Below are 24,348 nucleotides of genomic sequence, written 5' to 3'. Positions count from 1 at the left end.
TGTATTTTCCAGAAAAATCTTCTGGTCAGACGAAGGCGGCTACGGTGTGCCAGCAAAGATCGGACGCGCCAACATGGACGGTACCAACCCAATAGTACTGGTCGACGCCATCGAACGACCTGAAGCCATCACCATCGACATTGAGAAGAAAGTCATCTACTTCAGCACGCAATACCCAGCTAGTGTCAGCAGCGTGAACACTGACGGCAATGATCGCCGTACCGTGCTCTCAGAAGTCAATGACATCTCCTACCCTAAAGCTATCGCAGTGCTTGACTCAAGACTCTACGTCCTGGACCAAAGACATGAAAAGATAATAAAGGCTGATCTCCCGAACGGTGACAATATCAAGATTATCATGGACAATGAAAGCGACCTGAAATCCCTCACGATATTCCAGAAGAGAAAGATGATCCATCATCCATGCTTGCAGAATAATGGAGGATGCGAACAGATCTGTATCCCTGGTGAAGGTGGTTCAAGAGTATGCGCTTGTTCAGTAGGATATAAGAAAGAAAACGAAATCAACTGTGTGCCTTACAAGACATTTGCAGTTGTGTCACAACTAGACCTTATCCGAGGATACAGTCTGGATAACAGCGCTGAAGCTATGATCCCTGTGACTGGCTTGGGACATCACATCCTACATGTCGACGTACATTTCGCTGAGAACTACATCTACTGGGTGGAATTCAATCGCGGACAATGGAACGGTATCTTCCGCATCCGACCTAATGGCACTGAATTACAACACATTGTTAAAGACGGTATCGGTAGCAATGGCATTCGAGGGCTGGCAATTGATTGGGTCGCTGGTAACCTGTATTTCACAAACGTCTTTCCGCATGAAAATTACGTAGAAATGTGCTGGCTTGACGGTTCTCACAGGAAAGTTCTAGTCAAGAAGACAATGGAAGCGCCACGGGAACTCGCTGTAAATCCGATAAAACGACTGCTATACTGGATTGACTATGGCCAATACCCGCATATTGGCAAATCATACCTTGATGGTTCTAAATGGGAGCCAGTGGTTAGCTCAGGAATCTCAAACCCTAGAGATCTGACCATCGATATGTTATCTCACGACGTTTACTGGGTAGATTCAAAACTGGATCAGATTCAGAAGATTTCATACAACGGTGGAAACAGACAGGTGATCCGATCCAACTTACCAAACCCTATGGGTATCGCTATTCACACGACAAGCGTGTACTGGGTAGACAGAAACTTACAAACCATATATAAGGCTTCTAAACTTCCAGGAAATATGTCTATGCCCGAGAAAATGAGAACAAATCTGCCAAAATTGAGGGACATCGTTATATTCGATATAAACAACCAGCCAATAGACGAAACCAATCCGTGCAGAAAATTAGGAAACGGTGGTTGCGAACAACTGTGTTTCAGCTTCCCTCCAGACGCCAGTTTCCAAGGAAACATGCACCGTTGCGATTGTGCCACAGGCCAAGTCTCAAAAAGCAACCCAAGCAAATGCGAAGTCGTAGATGAATATCTTGTTTTTACCACCAGAACCGAAATCCGTGCCGTCAACCTAGACCCTAAATCCACTGGAACGCCGTTCAAACCTATCGTCAACTTAACCAACGTAGTCGGCGTTGAATTCGACTATGCGGACAACAAATTGTTCTTCACCCAGATTCGCCCGTGGGCTAAAATCGCCTGGATGCCATCAACCAACCCTGATTCCTCAACTATCCAAAATATACTGCAAAAGAACATCAATCCCGAGGGCATCGCTTATGATTGGACACAGAAGAAGATCTACTGGACCGATAGCTCTAACAATTCCATTTACGCTATGAATCTCGATGGCTCCATGATTGTAATGATCGCCAGAGTCGAACGACCCAGGGCTATTGTTGTAGACCCCTGCAACGGAACTTTATACTACACTGATTGGGGAAGATTTGGAACTTCAGGCAAGATTTACAGAACTACTATGGCCGGATCACTAAAGAAAGCCATCATCGATAAAGACCTTTCTCAACCGAGTGGTCTCACAATTGATTTCGATGACTCCATGCTGTATTGGACGGACGCCGTGCGAGAAAAAATCGAACGATCAAAAATGGACGGATCGGAGCGGGAGGTCCTCATCTCCGCTACGATCTACCCATTTGCGATCACGGTATTCCGTAATTATATATATTGGACTGACTTACAACTTCGCGGCGTTTATCGCGCTGAAAAACACACCGGAGCGAACATGGTAGAGATGGTGAAGAGGTTAGAAGATTCACCACGAGATATCCACGTTTACAGCACCAGCCGACAGACTTGCACAGCGAACCTTTGTAACATCAATAATGGTGGCTGTGCTCACTCCTGCCATCCAGCACCCAATAACACTGTCGAATGCAAGTGCGATGATAACTTCAAACTAGTTAACGAGGGCCGAATGTGTGTACCGCGCAATGTAACTTGTGACGCTGGAAAATTCTCATGCGCCAACGGTAAATGCATCAGCCGTATGTGGGCTTGTGATGGTGATGACGATTGTGGCGATCGCTCTGACGAACAACGTGATTACTGCGCGTACCACTCTTGCTCTCCTCACGAGTTCCGCTGCAACAACGGCCGCTGCATCTTCAAATCTTGGAAATGCGATCACGAGAACGACTGCAAAGACGGTTCAGACGAGGAGGGATGTGTTTACGCGCCGTGCGCTGATGGAGAATTCACCTGCGCCAACTCGCGCTGCATACCGATGTCTCAAGTCTGTAACGGAATCAACGATTGCAAAGACAATGTCACGTCAGATGAAACGCACGAACGCTGCCCTAAGAATACCACCTGCCCAGCTAACCATCTGAAATGTGAAAAGACGAATATCTGCGTTGAACCTTATTGGTTATGCGACGGCGATAACGATTGTGGAGACAATTCAGACGAAAACCCACTGCATTGCGCTCAGAGAACATGTCCGCAAAATAGCTTCCGCTGTCCTAACCACCGTTGCATCCCCGCTACTTGGTACTGCGATGGTGATGATGATTGCGGAGATGGTGCCGACGAACCGCCGGAATACTGCCGCTCAGAAGGCCGCACCTGCTTCGGCGATCTCTTTACCTGCGACAACGGAAACTGCATCCCAAGAATCTACATTTGCGACGGTGACAACGACTGCCTTGACAGCAGTGATGAAGACGAAAGACATCAATGTAATGAGCGCAAATGCGACGCTGAAACGGAATACACTTGCGAAGCAAACAAAATCTGGAACCGCGCTCAATGTATCCCGCGCAAATGGTTGTGCGACGGCGACCCTGACTGTGTTGACGGTGCGGACGAAAATGCTTCATTACATCACTGTGCTACACCCGCTCCTTGCTCCGAAGACCAGTTCCAATGTACCAATGGACGCTGTATCAACAAAGGCTGGGTTTGCGATCACGACAACGACTGCGGCGATGGCTCTGATGAAGGAAAACACTGCAACTCTCTTTACAAACAGTGTTCCGACCAAGAATTCAAATGCCAGAACTTCAAGTGTATCCGTAATCATTTCCGCTGCGACGGTGAAGATGATTGTGGTGACCATTCTGACGAAGTTGGCTGCAATAAAGAAAACAAGACTTGTCCGGCTGGACAGTTCAAATGTAACAATGACCAATGCATTGATAACAGATTGGTTTGCAATAAGGTGTCAGATTGCGCAGATGACTCCGATGAACCCGCGCATTGTAATGTCGATGAATGTGCTAAGTTAGAGAGCAACCAATGCGGACACAAATGTATAGACACACTAACAGGTTTCTATTGTGATTGCAACCAAGGTTACAAGCTGTTGTCAGACGGAAAAGCTTGTTCTGATATAGATGAATGTGTGGAAACACCAGGAGTTTGCTCCCAGTATTGCTCCAACACCCCAGGATCTTACTACTGTAAATGTAACGACCGGTACTACGAAAGAGAAGCCGATGAGCATACCTGCAAGAGAAAGGATAATATCACAGCCTGGGTTATCTTCACCAACAAATATTACGTCAGAAACATGTCGACAGACGCTTCTCGTTATAATCTAGTCCACCAGGATTTAATGAACGTCGTAGCTATCGACTTCGACATTAAGGAAAACAAGATGTACTTCGCCGATGTTTCAGCCAAAACTATCTATCGCTCGGACTTTACAGATCCTAATCCCACTAAAGAAGTAGTGATCAGACATGACTCGCACGGCTTGGAAGGAATCGCTGTTGACTGGATCGGAAGGAAATTGTACTGGCTGGATAGACATTCTAAGAACCTTGATGTGTCTGAATTAGATGGTACACGTAGAAAGACGCTTAAGACTGGCATTGCCGACCCTCGTGCCATCATTGTCCATCCTGGCACTGGATATTTGTACTTCACATCTTGGCACCTCCAAGCTTTTATTGGAAAAATGGGTATGGATGGTTCTAACTTCACCGCCATTCTAAACTGGGAAGATGACATTGCGTGGCCGAACGCTTTGACCATCGATTATTTCACTGACAGAATCTACTGGGCTGACGCTCATTTGGACTACATTGGTTCCGCCGATCTTGAAGGAAAACATAGACACGTCGTGCTTTCTGGAGATAAGGTACCTCACGTTTTCGCTATCAGCTTATTCGATGATGAAATCTACTGGACGGATTGGAATCTTAAAGCTATAAGTAAGGCTAACAAACATTCCGGAGAGAATCTCACACTTTTGAGAAACACTACTCACAGACCTTATGATATTCACGTAGTCCACCCACTAAGACAGCTGCCGTACCACAATCCTTGCGGCGATAACAACGGCGGGTGCTCGCACTTATGTCTTATAGCTCCGCCTCATGAATCCAGTTACTTGAACATCGAAGGTTATGGCGAGGAAGGTGCAACTACATACAAATGCGCATGTCCGAATCAGTATTACCTGGCTAGAGATATGAAGACCTGTATTGCCAACTGTACTGACGGGCAGCATAGATGTAACGGCCGCGATGAGAAGTGTATTCCCTGGTTCTGGAAGTGTGATGGTGAGAAAGATTGTATGGACGGTTCGGATGAACCTGACACATGCCCTGTACGACATTGCAGAGCTGGTTCCTTCCAGTGTAAGAATACTAACTGTACACCTGCGGCTACTATTTGCGATGGTACTGACGATTGTGGAGACGGAAGTGATGAAGCTGAATGCGCACACGAATGTCCACTTCTCGAGTTCAAGTGCAAAGCCAGTGGCCGATGTATCTTGGACAGCTGGAAGTGTGATGGTGACACAGATTGCAAAGACAACAGCGACGAAGACCCATTAATGTGTCACAACAGACCTTGTGACCCAGACACTGAATTCTCCTGCAAAAACGGCCGCTGTATACCTAAATTGTGGATGTGCGATTTCGACAACGATTGTGGTGACGATTCGGATGAGCCTGCATACATGTGCAGACAGAAGAACTGTACTACTGGATGGAGACGTTGCCCTGGACAGTCCAACTACAGATGCATTCCTAAATGGCTATTCTGCGACGGAAAAGATGACTGCAGAGATGGCTCAGATGAGCTCCCAGAGAACTGTCCTTCATGCAATGCGGATACTGACTTCACTTGCGAGAACAAGCGTTGTATACCGAAACAATGGCTTTGTGACTTCACTGATGACTGTGGCGATGGAAGTGATGAAGCCGAAGGAGTTTGCCGACATCAATACAGAGAATGCTCTGAGTCAGAATTCAAATGCGGCAACGGAAAATGTATATCCTCAAGATGGCGCTGTGATCACGAAGACGATTGCGGAGACAATTCTGACGAGATGTCATGCGGCGGCTTTCAGTGTAAGAATGGAACGTTCCAATGCAAGTCGGGACATTGCATCGCGTCGTACTTCCGCTGCGATGGCGACCGAGATTGTCGCGATCTGTCGGACGAGATCGGCTGCCCGCCTCGCTTCCCCGGCGGCAGATATTGTCCGGAGAGCAGGTTAGTCAATTTTTTTTTCAATATATCTCTTAGGGTGAATATTTAAAGTTAGAATATTCAAAAAGCGTAGTAATTTTATGTACATACCTAGAATGTTATTTTTTTTTATTTGTGTGATTAATGCTGTACTACCGATGGATCTATTTGCAAGCAATTTTTATCAACCTCAGCATATGAGCCGAGAGACTTCTACTTCTAGATATTTCCCTCCTCTAAGAATCCCAAGTCGTAGAGTCGCGATCATTAGTCCAACTTGTTGGAAGTCTTTTTTTTGTTTCGTCCTCCGGTTCACTGCTATTTTATCTGTGTGTAAAATATGAGCTAACATCGTAGAAATAATATTCTATACTATCATTTTTATGCAGAAAAGAGACCCAGTTCTCAATAGTCATCTTGAATTTTCTTTGCAGATTCCAATGCGCGAACAACCTTTGCGTGTCACAATCGGACCTGTGCGACGGAGCGGACGACTGCGGCGACGGTAGTGATGAAGCACCGGCGTTGTGTACCAACTTCAACTGTGACACGCTCAGGCGGTTCCACTGCACTAACCATCGTTGTGTGCCCAGGTAACTTTACTCGTATATCTACAACAATACAGATATTTTGTATAGCAATATAAAAGCATCATTTCTATAGAGCGTAAACAGGAAACCAAGACTATTATTTATTTTATACAGATACCAAGTTTGCGACGGAGTAGACAACTGCGGTGATGGATCGGACGAGAACAACATGACGCTCTGCGCCGCCCGTGCCAAGCCTTGCGACCCATACTCACAGTTCCAATGTGCTAACCGACGTTGCGTCGAACGGACGCAACTCTGCGATCTATCAGATGATTGTGGAGACGCTAGTGATGAAAGGGGTTGTCATCATGCTAAGACCTGCGATATTATTTCTAAAGGTAAGGAAAATTTAAATAAAACATTAGCCTGGAGACCCATACTCGCAGTTCCAAAGTGGCAAACGTCGATGCGTTGAACGAACACGAACCGGTTCCAGTCAATAATTTGCATTATTGCAATAATTTGTTAAGTAATTTATGTTAAATTAGGTACCTACTTAGTTTTGAATTGTACAATTGTCTGTCTTTCTAACTACAGGTGGCTGCGAACACTTCTGCACGAACCTCACCGGAGGTACTGGTGTAGGATACATTTGCTCCTGCTATCAGGGCTACATCATCTCCCACGCGGACCCCAAGCGTTGTGAAGACGTGAATGAATGTGCTACGGGAGACCATCACTGCTCGCAGCTGTGCTCTAACCTGAATGGCAGCTTTAGTTGCAGTTGTAGAGAAGGATTCAAGTGAGTACCTAAAGTGATCAATAATTATATCTCTTAGAATCCTCGAAAGCAAGTATAATTTAGTAAGGGGCATTTTAAGCTCCGAATATGACTCTCATTTCTGACTTTTGTTTTGCTTTAATGATGCTACAGATATTTGATCCTAATAAAAATGTAATAGATTGAAACAATAAAAAAAAATTTGGTCGTTACAGTCTGCGTTGGAACACCCATGCATGTCCTCTCGCTCCCTCAGTCAGAAAACACTCAGCCACTGCTCAGACTGTATTTTTTGTTCTTAATAAACTGTTTTCTCTTACAGACTAGCTGACAGCCTCTCCGGTGTATGCAAAGCGACAGAAGAACATGTAGTGCTAATGTTCGCCAACGGCCCTGAGATCCGAGGCTTCGTGCAAGACAAGAACGAAGAATACGAAGTCATCTCATCAGAGAAACGCATTGAGGCTATCGATTACGATCCGCAGCATGAGATGGTCTTTTGGGCTGACAGTTATGATAAGACCATCAAGAGGTCCTACATGGTCAACGCACTGCATGGAGAAGTTAAGAGTGGATTCGCTCAGGATCTTAACATGAAGGGAAGCTCGAAGCCTACTGCTTTAGCAGTAGATTATATTGGTGAAAACTTATACTGGACAGAAACGGATAGAACTGGCTCTAAACCACGCGGTCGCGTTATGGTCGCTAAGACTGACGGAAGATACCGACGAGCCTTGGTAACAGTTGGAATTGAAAGTCCAACATCAGTAGTAGTCGATCCGCAGCAAGGTAAAATGTATTGGGCGGACGCTGGCTCAGCGCCGAAGATCGAAACCGCTTGGATGGATGGCTCACAACGCCGACCGCTTATTACCGAGAACATCAGACACCCGACTGGCTTGGCTATTGACCATGCTATGGATCACACTATTTACTGGGTGGACACGAAATTGAACACTATTGAGATGATGCGGCCAGACGGTTCGCTCCGAAAGACAGTTCTTAAGGGAGATATGCTGAAACATCCTGTTTCTTTGGACGTGTTCGAGTCGTCTCTGTTCTGGGTGACGAGGGAGTCAGGAGAGCTGGTTCGTCAGGATAAATTCGGGCGCGGTGTGCCGTTTATACTGTCTAAGGATCTAGTCAACCCGTCGGCTGTTAAAGGTGAGTCATGTTCATTTCTGTACTCAATGTCCATAAATCTATAAATTTATTATCTCTTATCTCTTTCTACCTGTTAAATACACCTAGTGCTATTATATAACTAGTGAGTTATAATATTATTGGATACACCATGGCCTGTCTAAGAATACAACACTATTTACCAGGCCACCTGCGTTCAACAGCTTTCTTCCCCTGTGAAATAATAAGCAACTGAACTGATGAACAAAGATTTACGAGGAAATATTGTTGCTAAACGGGTTCCTTCACTTTGTAGTTTTGTCATTGGGGTTAAAAAGTTTTCCAAAAGTCAAAGGGGCAACAATATTAAAAAAATTAAGAAATCTTAAGACCAATTCAATCTTACATTAAGACATCACAACGATATCTGAACGATGTGAATTACATCTCGTGCGTCGGATTACATGTGCGAACATTATCCAAATGACCTCATTCAAATGTCAGAAATTCAGGATGAAAGCTTGTATTGTCTGGTTGCAGTGTACCACCCACGGCGCTACAACACGTCGGCGAGCAGCGGCTGCTCGGCCAGCCCCTGCTCGCACCTGTGCCTGGCCGTGCCGGGCGGCCGGCGCTGCGCCTGCCCCGACTCCGCCGCTCCCAAACCCAAGGGCATCGCTCACGAGCAAGCTTGTGATGCCGGTGAGTACTTACCGCTTCCCTTCCGATCCCCAGTAGTGCCAACCCTAGTCAAGACTAGGAGTAGTGGGTACTAGAAAACAGACGTGTTTCTGGCAACCAATAAAAGTCGCACTTCGTCGGTTGGTCACCGGTAGTTTGTAGCCTGTATTACGATTTACTTATTATATTACGTGTACAATCTCCTAAGTACTAATTGCTACAAACCCGTTGCAAAACAAGTAACCAGATAAATCTGTTACTTTTTTCGCTAAAGAACAGTTTTTTCATAACTTTGATCACGGAAAAAACACTACATTAAGGCGATTAGAACTGTATACTTACTCGATCTTTTAATGAAATGGTTATGGGTATCCATCAGCTGTCAACCGTGACATTTCTGGTTACAAAAACTATAGATTCATAAATCGCTCAAAAAGTTCCCCTTTGATATTTTTTTGCTTGACCTCTTTTATGCATAATAAAGTGTGTTATTACCTACTACTAAATATTCCTTCATTCAACAGCTGCCGAAGTCCCGCGCCCGCTCCCACGCATTTGCCCCTGCCAGAACGGTGGCGTCTGCTCCGAAACCACCAACGGCGAATTAGAATGTATCTGCCGCGCGCCGTTACTACCGCCATATTGCGCTGAAGCGGCGGCGGCGACGAGAGCTGCGCCCGCGGCTGTATTAGTACCAGTGCTATTGGTGTTGCTATTGGCGATAGCTGGAGCTGCAGCGTGGTTCGTCATCAGGAAGAGGCCATTGTAAGTACGCTTTTGTCACTATCTCATGTAAAGTTTATCCATTGCATTTTCAGCTACTACTTGGATGCCGAAGGGTTCCGAGTTTTTCCACTCCAATTCGCACAATTCTTCCTGACATCTTTTATTGTGAGACCATTGGTGCGTATTTGTCATCCTTTGCTACGCTAAGAACCTTCAGGGGTCGGGCCCGCGTCTGTCTTTGCTTATAAGAATTAGAGTGGACCATACGTTAGAAAAAAAAAAGTTACTTAGTCGTAGTTTGATTAAGGTCAGACCGAGATAAGTCGGTGCTGACTTGTCAAAGAATAGAGGAACTTAACGTTTTATTTTAATGTAAGAATGTCTGGCAATAATGATGTAAATTACTTACCAAGGCTTTTTGTTTCCAGCGGTAAAGGCGGCGGCCTAAGCAGCCTAGCTTCATCCCAGAGCGTATCGTTCCGCCAGGGCTCCAACGTGGAGTTCGGAGGCGTGGCCGAGCCCGCGTACTCGTTAGAAGACGCGAGGAGGAAGGGCCGGGACTTCTCCAACCCGATGTACGACGCCGTGACAAGAGCCACGGCGGCCGGCGAGCCCGAGCCTTTACGTGAGTTTTTTTTTAAATGTTTTTTACTTAAACTTCGAAATTTTGGAGTTTGTTCTCAATTCCTTAATTGGAAACTTTTTTGTCGCTTATAGCTGAAACGATGACAATAACTTTTTTTAAGATTAAAATTGAATGATTCCGGTGAAATCGAGATAACACTTCTGGTTGAGTATTATACCTCCAATTTAATATTAAATGATACCTATCTATTGAATGTAAAGGAAACGGTGGGTTAGGTTTCGAGTAGCACATTACATTACCGAGAGTGACGAATGTTGAGGTACAAGCAAAATTAAATAGATAAAGATGCAGATACAATTATAAATTTCTCTTGCTTTTCCAAGGAAATTACGTTTTACGTGATATACTTATTAAACGAAATCACAATTTGGTATTGCTAATTTGGTAAACATATTCACTGCCAAGAACACGTATGTGTGTTCATTTTGTACACTGGAAACGGGGCGTCCAGACCAGTATCGAAAGTGTTAAGTACCCAATTTAAGAACGTTGAAGCGTATCAGTAGAAAAATGTTAAGAAGAAAGTTTCCAGCGGCCTTACTCACTCAGAAAGTTTATTTTTCGACTAAAAAAAAACATAATAATACTCTGTTCGAAATTTAATAATTTAGCAATCGCCTAATGAAACTCGTTTCTCTTCCAGCGGGCATCTACGAAGTCCCGGACGAGGTAAAAGACAAAGTGGTATCAGCGGTGATCTCCCCGTCGTCGACGGAGACGCGCGGCGCCAAGCGGCCGCGCGCGCTGGACCCGGCGGCCGACACCGGCGCCGACACCGCGCAGCTCGTGCGCGAGGACCGCGACTGCTAGCGCCGGCGCCGGGCGGCCGCCGGGCTCGCCACGCTCGCCACCTACTACCCGTGAGCTCACCTGAGGTTGGTTCTGCGATTTCGTATATTGACTTTTTTGACAGTGATTTGGATCTTACGTCTCAACCATGAAACCTACGCTTCGGACGTGTGTTACGTGACCCTTGGGTTAGTTATACCCGAAAAGGAATGGTAAGACGTCAGTTACCAATTCTTTCGTGTGTTCTTACATTAATTAAGCAAATTTAAGTATCCAGTACCCCTAGTGTAATTTTAGTCGATAGCGAAACGTGACGTACGCGTTTGCGTTAAGTCTAATTTTGTATGGGTTTTTGAACAGCGCGCCAAGCGGGACGTTTTGGATAGTCAAAAATCTCATACAAAATGACACTTAACGCAAACGCGTACGTCACGTTTCGCTGTCGAAAATATTTACACTAGGGGTACAGATATCTACCTGTACGGCTCCGCCAGACATACAGACACTTTAATTTGTATAATTAATGTAAGAATACACGAAATAATTGGTAACTGACGTTACAATCTCGGGAAAATACCCAGACGCGAAGTGTAGTGCAAAATGAGACCGCGAATTTGACGGTTGAAGTGGTCGGTGCCATACATTTTGTGATAACTGGATTGTTAATATAGTTACCACAAAAAGTATGGAGTCTAGCGCCATCAAAATTAACTTGCAAGTTTGCGGCACTGCATATATACTTTACGCGTCTTAGTATTTATTTTCTGTGTCTCATTGATAATCACTAGATTTAGCATTAAGCTGTCTCCATCTGTATCGTTTGATTGCAAAAACGATAAAGATAGAGTAGTAACTTTAATATCAGAAAAGTCGACAAGTCAATGTACGAAATTTTCGCACCACGCTGAAACTCAGTAATATTGGATGTCAGTCGTTTTAAGGCTTATTCCTAAGTCTGTAAAGTTGAAGTTTTCCAACATAGTGCCTGATATTGCTAAGGTACTTTCTAGTAGCAATATAATATTCACACGAGTGTAAAATTGAGGGATATTTACAGAAATAATATAACTGACTTGACGAATTTTTTTTTGAGTTTTCCTCGGAGTCCATTTTTCTATTACTGTATAGGTATTACTGCTTGGCAAGTAATACAAGGTCGGTTATATTGTTTTTCTAAAATGCCTTTAATTCAAGAGGATTTATCCGAAATATCCAAAATGTTAAACTATGAATGCCGCTGCAAGAACTTGTGGCATTTTTAACTGATTATAAGTGGTAAAGTAATTTTTTTGAGTTAGTTTTTTTGAGTCGCTTTAAATGTGACTTTTCGCCGACAGTGCAAAAGAGACTTAATACTTGATTCAAATTAATAATGATTTTATTAATAATAGCTCTTGCGCTGCCGGTATCAATTAAATTCGTATTTCGAACGAAATCCATTGTAAATTGAATTCGGACGAAATACGATATGATTGTTTGTAATAATTGAAAATGTTGACGTATTTTATTTTTATCCAGTTTTGTGCGGAAATCGAATTTAGCGCATGTAAACTTAGATTATTAATTGACGTAAATAGAGATTTTATTTTTTTCTTACATAGTTTTCTATCCTAACCTTTTCTATTTTTTTTTCTTAAAAAGCATAGTGAATGCTGGCCAAAGTGTCACTACTCTGTTTTTTTTATCTCCAGCTAGATCTGGTCGTACTTATGATGTATCAGTATTTTCTGTGTGAATGTCTTTATTTCATGTAAAACCTGATAAGATTATATTTGGCTCAGAGATAGTGTCGCTAAAAACAGCTTAAATATGGCAATTATGTGCGTGCTTTTATGCAAATAAAGTATCAGTACCGGTCATGTCAACTACTAAAACATTGTTTATTGGTACGCAATCCTTCGTCCTTTTATTAAATTTATGTACCTAAATATTTTAAAATATTCTTTCTTACATCTTTGACAATCTTTTTTACCATTTTTTGTAGTAAAATCGTTTATAATTCTGAATTCTCTTCTTGTTAATTACTTAGATAATTTTTAACGTCTGTTTTCAGAGTCTCCTTGCCAGTAACATGAATTCGTACCATTAAACATCCATGTCGAAGGCCAAATAAAATCTTGTCAGGGAATATTTTTCATTGTTGAATATTTGAACTCGAATTATTCATATCATCGCGTGATATCAACATAATGTTTGTTAAGATATATTATGTACCTATATTGATTAGAGGTTGTATACATTCCGTTCTTGCTTTACTTAGGGGCTTATATCTTGTAAATTGTAGATGGGCCATTCTTTATATTCCGTGGATCTAGATCCACAGGTCTAGTACATAAATGAAACCTAGGAATTGCACACAGGCGCTCCCTAAAGGGGACTTTTCTAGACTTTTAAATTTATTTGACAATAAGCAATACACTATTTTAGAGAATAATTTATTTATTTCGATTTAAGACTATGTAAAATATAGCAATGTTGTGTTTTATAATTGTCTATTAATGAAAAATGGTAAAATTATTACAATTGTTTTGTGGACATTAACAATTTGCCATAAATGTGTGAGATAATGTTTCTACTGTTGTTTAATTTTAATGATATTATCATCAGTTTTGTTTAATGAATCTTCTAAGATTGTAAATAAAACATCGTATTCCATTTCTTACTGAAGTTGCTATACATATGTACCATATTAATATACATATATACTCCTCTGTGAATACATCACATTGTTTACAATCTAAAGTTATATAAAACTAAATAGCCTATTGAGAATTGAATATATGAACATAAATATATATGTATATTGTAAAAAGAGTAAACATGTCAATACTACGGATAGTTAAAAGAGATGAAATATTTTTGTATTGGGATTCTTATAGTTATTAGAGGTCTCTGACGGTAGTTGAAAATATTGTGTAAAAAATAAATTAATAATGAAACGAATTCGTATTTTATTTTACGATAATAAAATATCCTAACTGCTTTTGATATCTAAAGATATCTACTAGCCATTACCCTTCCTACCTTAGACAATAGAGTTCGATGAAAAATATCAATCGAGTGGTAAGAAAACAATGTAGAACACTCAGACAAATAAGGTTCATTCAAAGTATAGTTCGTGTCATCCACGATGACGCGCAGATTTGAAAAATCTAACCTTTAATAACGGTATGTATTACAACGTCATTTAACATTAATGTCAATAAGGCCAGCGTGACATAAATCCATATGTCAGTATTACCTGCACAAGTGCTATAATATCAAAGAATACAATTTAATATGCTGATGGGTCTGTTTCATTTCTGTTTACACATTGTTTAATGCGAGTATCCACACTCGCTACCCGTGTTTAGTAAATGTATGAACTCTCACTTAACACAAATCAATGTATTAAACATACCCATCCGTATATTGAAGCATTTCAAAGCAAATACTATGTATGTACCTGTTAAACGCCTACTTAAGTTTTATGCCTAATTTTCTGTAAATAAATTGTTTTATGTACCAACCTAATTTTGACATGTAAAACACTATGTTTTATGAATAAAAATCTGAATTTGAATCTGAAAAAAAATTGTGCGACACGTGCAGGAGCCATGTCAGAAAGTTTATTTTTTTGTCACTTTTTTATGTTACCTTTTTTGTCACTTGTGTTACTTCTAGTCAGGATAGCGAGCCCTTTTTATCCTTAAGGGAGAAAAAAGTGTCCCAAAATTTTCATACATGTTTCATACTTTCCTTTTTGTTACCGCCATACAAAGTATATGGATATAAGGTAACAAACACAATGGGTAAAAAATATGGGATAATTTTTATCCCATTAGGATCGAAACAGCTCGTGATTATCAGTAGAAAAAACATAAAATATATGAAAAAATACAAAATATAATATGTCTCTTGCATCCCACACAACATGTGTAAGGACGAGTACATATGCTGCATCTCATTTGAGACACTCTGAAGTTGGCGGGATCGGCGGCAGAAACTGCTGCAAGGCTCAAACACGCCAAGTACTTAACCTTAGAAGTAGCGTACGATTTCGTACCGGTCGCCGTGGAGACTGCTGGACCCTGGGGTAGTGAGGTGCTGGAGTTTTTTTGGGAGTTGGGCAGGCGTTTACGGGAGAAGGGTAATGATCCCCGCTCTGGGTCTTGGCTGGTCCAACAGGTTTCCATCGCCATACAGCGGGGGAATGCTGACGGCATAATGGGAACTTTTGGACTGGGCTTGTTGCAGAGTGGGGATGGGCGTTAGTTTATAGATGTGTTTGACGAAGCTCAAGCTTGTTGCGGAATTTATAAGTTGTTTTAATGTGAATGTACAATAAGTTTGTGACGGCATCGTACGGATTACATTTATGTTTTGACGAAGCATGTGGCGGATTGCATTTGTATGTATGCATGTTAGTATAGTATTGGTTTAGTATTTAATTGGAATTTATCAATAAACCTCTTATTTACCATACAAATAAAATAAAAATAATGAAAGTGGAATTTTTAAAAAACGCTCGTCAAATTAATAATTTAAGTAAACCTCTTTCCATCAACTGAAGTTCTGACGACAATGTCAAACATTCCCTTCTGTCAGCTGCTAAAGACCAAATTCGAAAACTATCTTAATATTTTATTTACTTGTTATTTATTTTTGTATGATTAGTAAAGAATTGTTAGAAATTGTAGTCAAATGAACCTCATTTTCCGAAAATTTAGAATGGTTGGGGCAAAGAAAATGCTAAAACACGTGCTAGAAATACGATTTGAGGCTGTTACAAGTGTGTTAAGTCCACAGTGTAGGCATAAGTCTCTGACACTAGAAACTATGAGGCAAAATATCGTGAAGTTGGAATATGCTGTGCGTGGCCCGCTGGTCATGCGAGCTGCTGCAATCGAAAATGAACTTAAGAAGGTAATAACACTAATAACTGTAACACCTATAGTTGGAGCACCAGTTCTGAGGAAACGAAACAAACCCACGCCCCCGTGCTACCTACTGTGCTACATACCATAACGCAGCGCACATGGGCTTCCTCAGATCCCGAATGCAAGGACTTTATTGTGCGAAGTAGTTATCCATATGATAGATACATACACATTTAGCTCCTCTTCTTGACCAACAATTATTTCTAAACTACATTTTTGGGATTCTTGCCTTTTCTGTACACAGAATTAGGTATATATATTGGATCAACAATACAAAAACATCGGAACAAACACAAGAAATTGAGATTGACCTTAAAGAGCACACCTCGATCGTTCGAAACTTGCTTTTTCTTAAGCTCTTGGCGGAACTGCCGTGGTCACTCTTTATACGACAACAGAATAATTTTAAATTATTGGCACGACACTGCGTCTTTTCTCAACCCAATCAAAGGTTCTTCTGAAACCGCCTTAAGTGATCATCATTATGAATTTGCAGGGCTCAAATAAGCCGTTCAAGAAGGTAATCAGAGCCAACCTTGGCGACGCGCATGCAATGGGGCAACAGCCCATTACTTTTATTCGACAGGTACACATTCTTTTTATATTATATTCAAAGCACCACCAAGATTAGTCTCCTCTGTACCTTACCGGTAGTGCAGAATTTCCAAGCATAGCGAAGACATAGAGAAGTAGATAGAAGGAATAATCAAGGAAAATTAACACGGACCTGAGCGAGAAAGGTTTAAAGGTATATAGGATATCTAATGCTTCCTCCTCTGCATCTTTTATTGTTTTCCCGGTTGATCCCAAGAATTGGCGCAAACACTACTTACCTATATAGTTTATAGTTTTTATAATCTGACTGACGAATCAGAGAGAAAACAAAGCCTTGTTGATACTGGTCTGGTTTCTCACGAAGTTTTTCTTCACTAAAAAGCGATTAGTGAATTTCTTATGTAGGTAAATTCCAGGAAATTCATTAGTAGGAGCCGGGGTTTTGAAAACACGACTTTCGGTTTGAAAGTTGCATGCCTTACTTACCTTCAAAAGCATGGCAGTATAAGCTTAGTTTTTGACCTATTACGTCGAAACGGAACAAAACACACTCTCACTTACTGTTTTTTGGTCAGGTATTGGCTTGTGTAACGTTACCAGAGCTGATTGATAAGTATGACTTCCCCAGTGATGTGAAGCAGCGAGCTAACGAACTGTTGGACGCATGTGGGTAAGTCTCAATTCTCTTTCAGCAAGGTTCAATTTAATTGCTTATGGCAGGGGTTCCCAAACTGTACGCCGCCGCGCCCTGATGCGCCGTAAACGGTAAAAAGGGGCGCCGTGAATCAATCTCCTCAGTATGTTAGGTACCTATCTATTTCGAATAACCTAGCTAGGTTAGGGCGCCGAGATTAAATTTTAAACTTGCAAGCGCGCCGCGTACTGTGAACGCCTGGGCCTATGGCATTATCGCATTCCATAATAAAAATATATATACCTACCATTGTCCAAAGAGCCATCTACCTAAATTTCATTCTGAAAGGATAATGAAGTGAAATAGTTGCCAGACTTAGTGGCAATGGGCGTATTGTTCATAAAAACGATGGCCGATCGGATCGGAAAGTCCTTGAGTGGCCACCGGTTGAGTGGTTCGGTCGAACGGGCAGAAAGTTCTTGTGGCGGCCAAGTATTGTACTGTAAGATGTAGAAAATCTCCATACTAAGTGAACTGATAATCTGGTCAAGACACCGGGAAGCGGTCACACTAACGGCTCTTTTGAGAATCCTCACGGATCTTTGTCCATAATTGGGCTTATTTTGGCTTATATAGTGATGCTGATGATAATCATTGCCTAACCGTTGTTTCAGTTATAATTCGTAAACATTTTCTCATGTCATTCCCGATTATCTGATAACCATACAACCGGCAGTGCAATGAAAATCTTCACTCAATTCGCATAATATGTATCTATGAAAGTGAAGCGGCTCAAACGCTTGTACCCAAAACATATGGAGTAGATTTTAGAAGTATTAAGCTTATTTTGCATGTCTTTAGAGGAAGGTCAGTCGGAGCCTACAGCGCCTCATACGGACTAGAAATAATTCGCAAAGATGTTGCCAAATACATCGAAGAACGCGACGGGCACCCCAGCAAATGGGAGGATATTCTTATAACGGCTGGAGCTTCCATGGGCATTAAAAGTATTCTTGGCTTGTATTCTCCAGCAGGAGACAAACCTGATGGTTAGTAAAACCTGTGGTATTTTAGTTTAATGTTCGGGCGCGCTCGGCAAATATATGATCTCGATTTTGATATTATACCCTTACCTTATACTTACTTTTATTTAGCGCGATATCTATCTCTAATAGAAATCTTTATTTGCATACCGGTGGATCAGTGGATCGGATCAACAGATTTTAAAAAAGGAGGAAGTTCTCAATTCATCGTAATATTTAATGAAGTCGATTATTTTTTTGTTTAAAGTAATATCTTTATACTCTCAGGCGTAATGATCCCAATACCTCAATACCCCCTCTACTCGGCCTCTCTCGTCGAATTCGGGCTAGAAGCCGTGGGCTATTTTTTGGATGAGGACAACGCCTGGGGGCTAGACATGAACGAGCTGAACAGTGCTCTGGAGAAGTCGAAGAAAACGTGCCGTGTGAAGTGCATTGTTATTATAAATCCTGGAAACCCTACGGGTCAGGTAAGATATTTTAGGGACAGGAAAAGGTTTCTCTGTCACTTTACGCTGAATGTTTCCTGAAAATGGATAGATGTAACAATAGATGTATTTTATCAAGATGACAATGACATTAGTCTGTGTGACTTTTAGGGAATTCGGAAATGCAAGATACAGTGGCATTGGTAGCTGCGTTTTGCACTTTTTATCGCAGTCCAGTACAGTCGCAGTAGATTGAAAAACTTTGTGGGTTATCTTCACTGTTTGCAAATAAATATTGTAGTTATTCAGGAAATTTTAAACGAAATTTTAGTTCCTCGATATGATCAGAAATATATTGTAAAATCCTGCGCGAAATCGAGTGCGACTGTGGTGGGAAAAATATGCCGAAAATGATAATGATGATTTTAACAAGTGTTGCTTTCCAGGTGCTGTCGCGGGAAAATATAGAGTCGGTGATCAAGTTTGCACACGAGAACAATTTGTTGATAATCGCGGATGAAGTGTACCAGCACAACGTTTACGCTGAGGGCAGCAAGTTCCACTCTTTTAAGAAGGTTTATTCATTAAACATTTTTCTTCGTAGCATTTTTTACAGTGAACAATGTGGACATTGTTAACACTTGGAATATGCTAGAATGGCATTAAGAAGGACGATAAAACATTAGGACACGTTAAGGCTTTGTTTCGCTCAGAACAAGAAGAACAATGTGAAACTTTACTTTTATACCAGTGATCAAAGGAAAATTTCGTTCTGGACTTTTTCATGAGGTAAATTTAGCATGGTTAATGAGCAATTGCTGGAGGAGCGTTTCCAAAATGAACAAATTTACTGTTGGAGATTAAGTGGAAAAAGTCCGGGAACATTTGATTTTATTTAAGACGAAACGAAATTTTCTTTCGAACATTAATCATGCAAAACTGAACTGAAATCCTTTAAGTGTAATAATACCTCAATATCATCTACCTTCATAGGTACTAAGAGAAATGGGCGCACCATACACGGATGAAGTCGAAGTGACTTCGTTTATGACAATCAGCAAAGGCTACATGGGCGAATGCGGACTGCGCGGTGGGTGGCTGGAGATTGTCAACATGGAGCCGGCGGTACAGGCGCACCTGTACAAAGTACGTGCTCAAATTATGAGAGTACAGTCGCCATCAGATATATCGGAGCGGCTAAGATCTCCAAAATATCTGAACACACACTCTAACGCCTTCACAATAGAGGCGTGTTCAGATATTTCTGAGCACATTGACTGCTCCGATCTGATGGTGACTATACCTACGGCCTCAGTGACGAACTCAAAGGCGCTCGGTGGTTCGGAAGTTCGGTCCTGGGCTATAACCGCGAAAATCGAAGTTCGTCAATTGTGGGCATTTTTCTCTGTCACTCTAATTACGTCTTAGTGAGAGTAGGTAAAAGAGAAAGATCTCCGCAATTTGCAAATTTCGGTTTTCGCGGTAGGCCCCCTGCGCTCCGCTGGTTGCCGCCGCTCGAGCATCTATGCCTATTCAGTTTGCATCCTAAGATCCCTATGTGTAGAATTATTGCTGTCTTTTTGCGCTGCTGTTTGTGTATGTTTGTGTCAAGGTCAAAATCTCACTGTCGTCCACTTCCACCAACCATTGATCATTGATTTGTGGTTGGTTTGTTTTTTCAACTATCACGACTTGTTCTTGTTTTGTACTAACGACTTTCGGGCGCTAATTACATGAATTATCAGGACCTACATACCACAACCTCACCCTCATTCACAACGATCAGTAAAGGCTACATGGGTGAAAGGGTCCTGGGGGGTGGATGGCTGGAGATCATCATGGAGCCGGCGGTGCAAGCGCACCTTTAAGGGGCGCACTGATTACCAGTCCGGTCCGCCGGACGATATCGGCCTGTCAGTTATTCGCAAAAGCTGACTATCGTGTATAACTAAACATGGCACTTTACAAAGTATTACGACATATTGTCGTTTCGTTTAGTTGCTATTTTGTTTAAGTTGTCCATGCCACTTATCGGGTATAATGTGACTGTATTTTGACATGCTAGATGTAACGTTCTGTTGTTACTTGGCCAAATAAATAAACTTGAACTTGAACTAGTGCTATGCCCGTAGCGTAGCCTAGCAGTGAATACAGTTAGTTCTCCTTTCCTTTCCTTCCTTTAGTTACAAGAGGCCTTCGAGGATTTAACAACTGGAGACGCCTTTAAGAGCTTACCCCTCTGTCGAAAAGCTCGGCCAATGGTCATATGTATTGTATGGACTGACGTTTATCTGACATGGCTATTTGTACGTTACGTAGAAATAGCCATACATTTGACGTGCCCCTTCCCCCGAAAAATCGGCAGACTGTTTTGTACAGAAAATTACAGTCAAGGAGTCTCCAGCTTTTAAATCCTCCAAGCAAGACGCAGGTTATTGTTTCGCGCCTTGTATGATGTTATTGTCAAACCCTAATAATGTATCATTGTTTCAGGCATTATCTGCGATGCTGTGTCCGACTGTACTTGGCCAGATTGGCACAGATGCAGTTGTAAGTTTGCCATAAGTTTGTTTACTTCTTTCTCTGTAGTTTTATTTTAATCTATTATTTTACTAATGGTTTGTGGTTGTGGTCGGTCCACGCAAGTCTAAGGCCCGCCCCACACTAGCGTCTTTAACACAATAAAAAGGTGTCAAAGTATTAAGCGATTTATTTGTAATAATTTAATTTACTTATTCTCTAGGCCAAACCACCAAAACAAGGAGATCCTTCATATGACCTCTTCAACAAAGAGAAGACCGCTGTATTGGACTCCTTGAAGACGCGCGCTAAAATGGTCGTCGATACTTTCAACTCCATGGAGGGTTTCAAATGCAATGCTGTTCAGGTATTTTAATATTTTTGACAACACCTCGCTTTTTTAATACTACGTCGGTGGCAAACAAGCATACGGCACGCCTGAAGGTAAGCAGTCTCTGTAGCCTATAGACGCCTGCAACTCCAGACGAGTTGCCGACCTTAACACTCCGCACACTTCATTGATCTCTGGCAACCTTACTCACCGGCAGGAACACAACACTATATATACTGATATATAGTGTGTTAGGGTCGAGTGTTTTTGGCTGCGGTTTTCTGTAAGGTGGAGGTACTTGCTCAGTTGGGCTATGCTCTAGATTTGGAATGACATCCGCTATGCTGTGCCCTACCATCCTAAGCGAAATGATATTCACAGTGCCCATACCTCTCTTATGGACGTAGTTTAAGCACATACCCGGGTGCTATAAGGTTCCTTGTTGACTAACGTATAAATAATAATCATATTGGGTATTAGGTGTCACAATCACACTACTCGCTTTGCCATAGCGTCAGTGTCAGCTAAAGTCACAAATCTTTTTCTTTAAAGGGGGCCATGTATTGCTTTCCACGAATTCAGCTGCCACCAAAAGCAATAGAGGCGGCCAAAGCGGACGGGAAGGCGGCTGATGTCTTCTACGCCTTCGCTTTACTAGAAGAAACAGGTAATAAAGCGCCAATTACATCCTCACTCGGGAGTGAGGGCTAATTTCAGGGCCGATATCGGGATGTCGGCCCTGAAATTAGCCCCGATTTCGGGCCTGATAGTCGTTTTCCGTTTCATCGCATACACCATATCAGCATAGTGTTAACAATAAGTATTTGAAATGTAAAAAATACTTACTTTGCCTCTAATTGCCAAAAATGTTCAATGTTATATATTTTTGCAAATGAACCATTTTATTACATTTCAAATATTGTAAACGACGTTGATATTTGGTAAAACGGAAAAATACTCTTGAAACTCTTGCTCGGGACCGAAATCGAGTCTGATATCAGGCCTGATAAAATGTGGATGTAATTGGCACGTATCCAATGAAAACTGGGGCAAAAAGATTTTTTAAAGACTTACCATTAGTAAAAAAATGCAATTAAGTTTAGTACGTGGTAACACTAGATGATATCTAGATGATATTCCGTCTGGGATTAAAGGGATTCTAATTAAATATCGATGTCTTTTTAGGTAACTGCATTGTTAATATATACCGTATTGGCCTACACAGCCATGAAAAGCGCTGCCACCCTACCTGACACAGTTTGAATAGTCTGCAATAGACTCAAAGGCCAATGATGATGATGATTGTTAATAGCAAAGAGAATTTAAAATAGAGGTGTATTATTGTCAAAGAAAACTTTGTAGTATTGAAACTTTTAGAACGCCATTTGACTTTGATCCTTATTCTTTCTCTGATATGTGTTAAATTTGTTAAATATCAAAAAGTGGCGCCATCTTACCGGGCACAGCCATCGCTCGAAACGATGTCGCTATACCTTTGGCCTTTGATGTATTAGATGGCGCCACTTTATGATATTTAACACATATGGGTGAAAGAATAAGGATCAAATAGCGTTCTAAGAGTTTGCAGTAAATTTACTGTGGCTAAAAATTTTTCTTTGACAATCCATCTCTATTTCAAATTATTTTTGTTAATTTACAGCCTAATGTACGGGGAACAGCGCCATCTACTTCACTTTACACTTTACGCGTCTTACCTAATAAAGTCAAAAAAAAAGTCGTGAAACTTATTGCAAAGTCCACTAATTTAAAGAAGTTAACCTTCTGAACGCCACGCTAATCGTGTGCGGCGCGCTGCCGTGAAGTTTACCGGATCGGAATGCACAAAGCTTGAAATTGAGCTATAACATGTTGCTGTTATTCCTTTAGGATGTTTATGGGCAAAAGCACTAATATAATCCATAAACTGCAGGTATCTGCGTGGTGGCTGGCAGCGGTTTCAAGCAGAGACCCGGAACCTACCACTTCAGGACAACCATACTACCACAGACGGATGTACTCAAAGAAATGCTCAATATATTCCAAGACTTCCACCAGAAATTCACCAAGAAATATGCCTAGATTGATATCTATCGTAGAGTGGATCCTATGTCAGTGTAGTAAGATTTAGATTCGATCGGTTTATTGCTGTAAACGATGGTACAGTTGACGTCAAAGATATGTTTATATTTTTTGCTTTATTACAAAGTATTATGGTGGATAAGTGTGTCTTTGACGTGTGCCTACTTTGGTAATTAAGTAATTGACGCGTGCGGGAAACTTAGTTGCACTAGCGTCTTTTGAGCGTCGGCGTCTAGTCGATGGAAAATGACGTCACTGCGCAGTTGAGCCAATGTTGCGTCGAGCAGCAGCCAAAGTTAGAGTGGACTAGACACCGACGCTCGGTAGACGCTAGTGTGGGGTGGCTCTTACTCGACCCAGTTCACTGTGCACCATAACTATGAAATTTCTATGATTGTGGCATTTGTGGCACCGCCATACTTTGACACGTCTAAGTTGATGCAAAGTTCGAAATCAAGGCATGGTGTTTTTGTAACTTCTTTATTCAGACTTTAAAAACTGTATGTTTCCTGGAAATTAAAATATTCCAAGTAGGCTCTAAGAAATTTGTAGCATTTTACTGTGATAATTTTATAGTAAATATATTTTTATTGTTAATCTGATTTTTTTATTTTCAAACTGAGTATATGC

The 24,348-nt window shown here is 41.6% G+C and overlaps 2 protein-coding genes across 3 annotated transcripts in view; both read left to right on the top strand.

The window, feature by feature from the left end:
• Nucleotides 1-14,152, top strand: part of LOC133523314 (low-density lipoprotein receptor-related protein 2) — a 506,862-nt gene extending 492,710 nt beyond the window's left edge. For both annotated transcript variants that reach the window (XM_061858821.1, XM_061858820.1), the window contains 9 exons: nt 13-5,955; nt 6,366-6,524; nt 6,636-6,862; nt 7,062-7,266; nt 7,568-8,409; nt 8,908-9,069; nt 9,573-9,813; nt 10,203-10,399; nt 11,064-14,152. In XM_061858821.1, the coding sequence (XP_061714805.1) occupies nt 13-5,955; nt 6,366-6,524; nt 6,636-6,862; nt 7,062-7,266; nt 7,568-8,409; nt 8,908-9,069; nt 9,573-9,813; nt 10,203-10,399; nt 11,064-11,230 (8,143 nt within the window). In that variant the 3' untranslated portion in view covers nt 11,231-14,152. The remainder of the gene's footprint in view (nt 1-12; nt 5,956-6,365; nt 6,525-6,635; nt 6,863-7,061; nt 7,267-7,567; nt 8,410-8,907; nt 9,070-9,572; nt 9,814-10,202; nt 10,400-11,063) is intronic.
• Nucleotides 14,153-15,494: 1,342 nt separating this feature from the next.
• On the top strand, nt 15,495-23,768 carry LOC133523286 (alanine aminotransferase 1-like). The gene is made up of 11 exons (XM_061858790.1): nt 15,495-16,114; nt 16,625-16,714; nt 17,259-17,353; nt 18,179-18,366; nt 18,628-18,830; nt 19,235-19,363; nt 19,782-19,934; nt 21,282-21,338; nt 21,532-21,675; nt 22,192-22,306; nt 23,570-23,768. The coding sequence occupies exons 1-11, from the start codon at nt 15,893-15,895 to the stop codon at nt 23,716-23,718; spliced, it is 1,545 nt and encodes a 514-aa protein (XP_061714774.1). The 5' UTR covers nt 15,495-15,892; the 3' UTR covers nt 23,719-23,768.
• The last annotated feature ends 580 nt before the right edge of the window (nt 23,769-24,348 follow it).

Source organism: Cydia pomonella, chromosome 12 (genome assembly GCF_033807575.1).
Source record: "Cydia pomonella isolate Wapato2018A chromosome 12, ilCydPomo1, whole genome shotgun sequence".
NCBI classification, from domain to species: Eukaryota; Metazoa; Arthropoda; class Insecta; order Lepidoptera; family Tortricidae; genus Cydia; species Cydia pomonella.
This window is presented reverse-complemented; position numbering and strand designations above follow the sequence as displayed.

Excerpts from the sequence above, each read along its gene's own strand:
- LOC133523286 (XM_061858790.1), top strand. The coding sequence starts at position 15,893 with ATGAACCTCATTTTCCGAAAATTTAGAATGGTTGGGGCAAAGAAAATG. Across the intron at positions 18,831-19,234 it reads CTGGAAACCCTACGGGTCAG|GTGCTGTCGCGGGAAAATAT; the intron begins GTAAGATATTTT and ends GTTGCTTTCCAG. Across the intron at positions 22,307-23,569 it reads CGCTTTACTAGAAGAAACAG|GTATCTGCGTGGTGGCTGGC; the intron begins GTAATAAAGCGC and ends CATAAACTGCAG.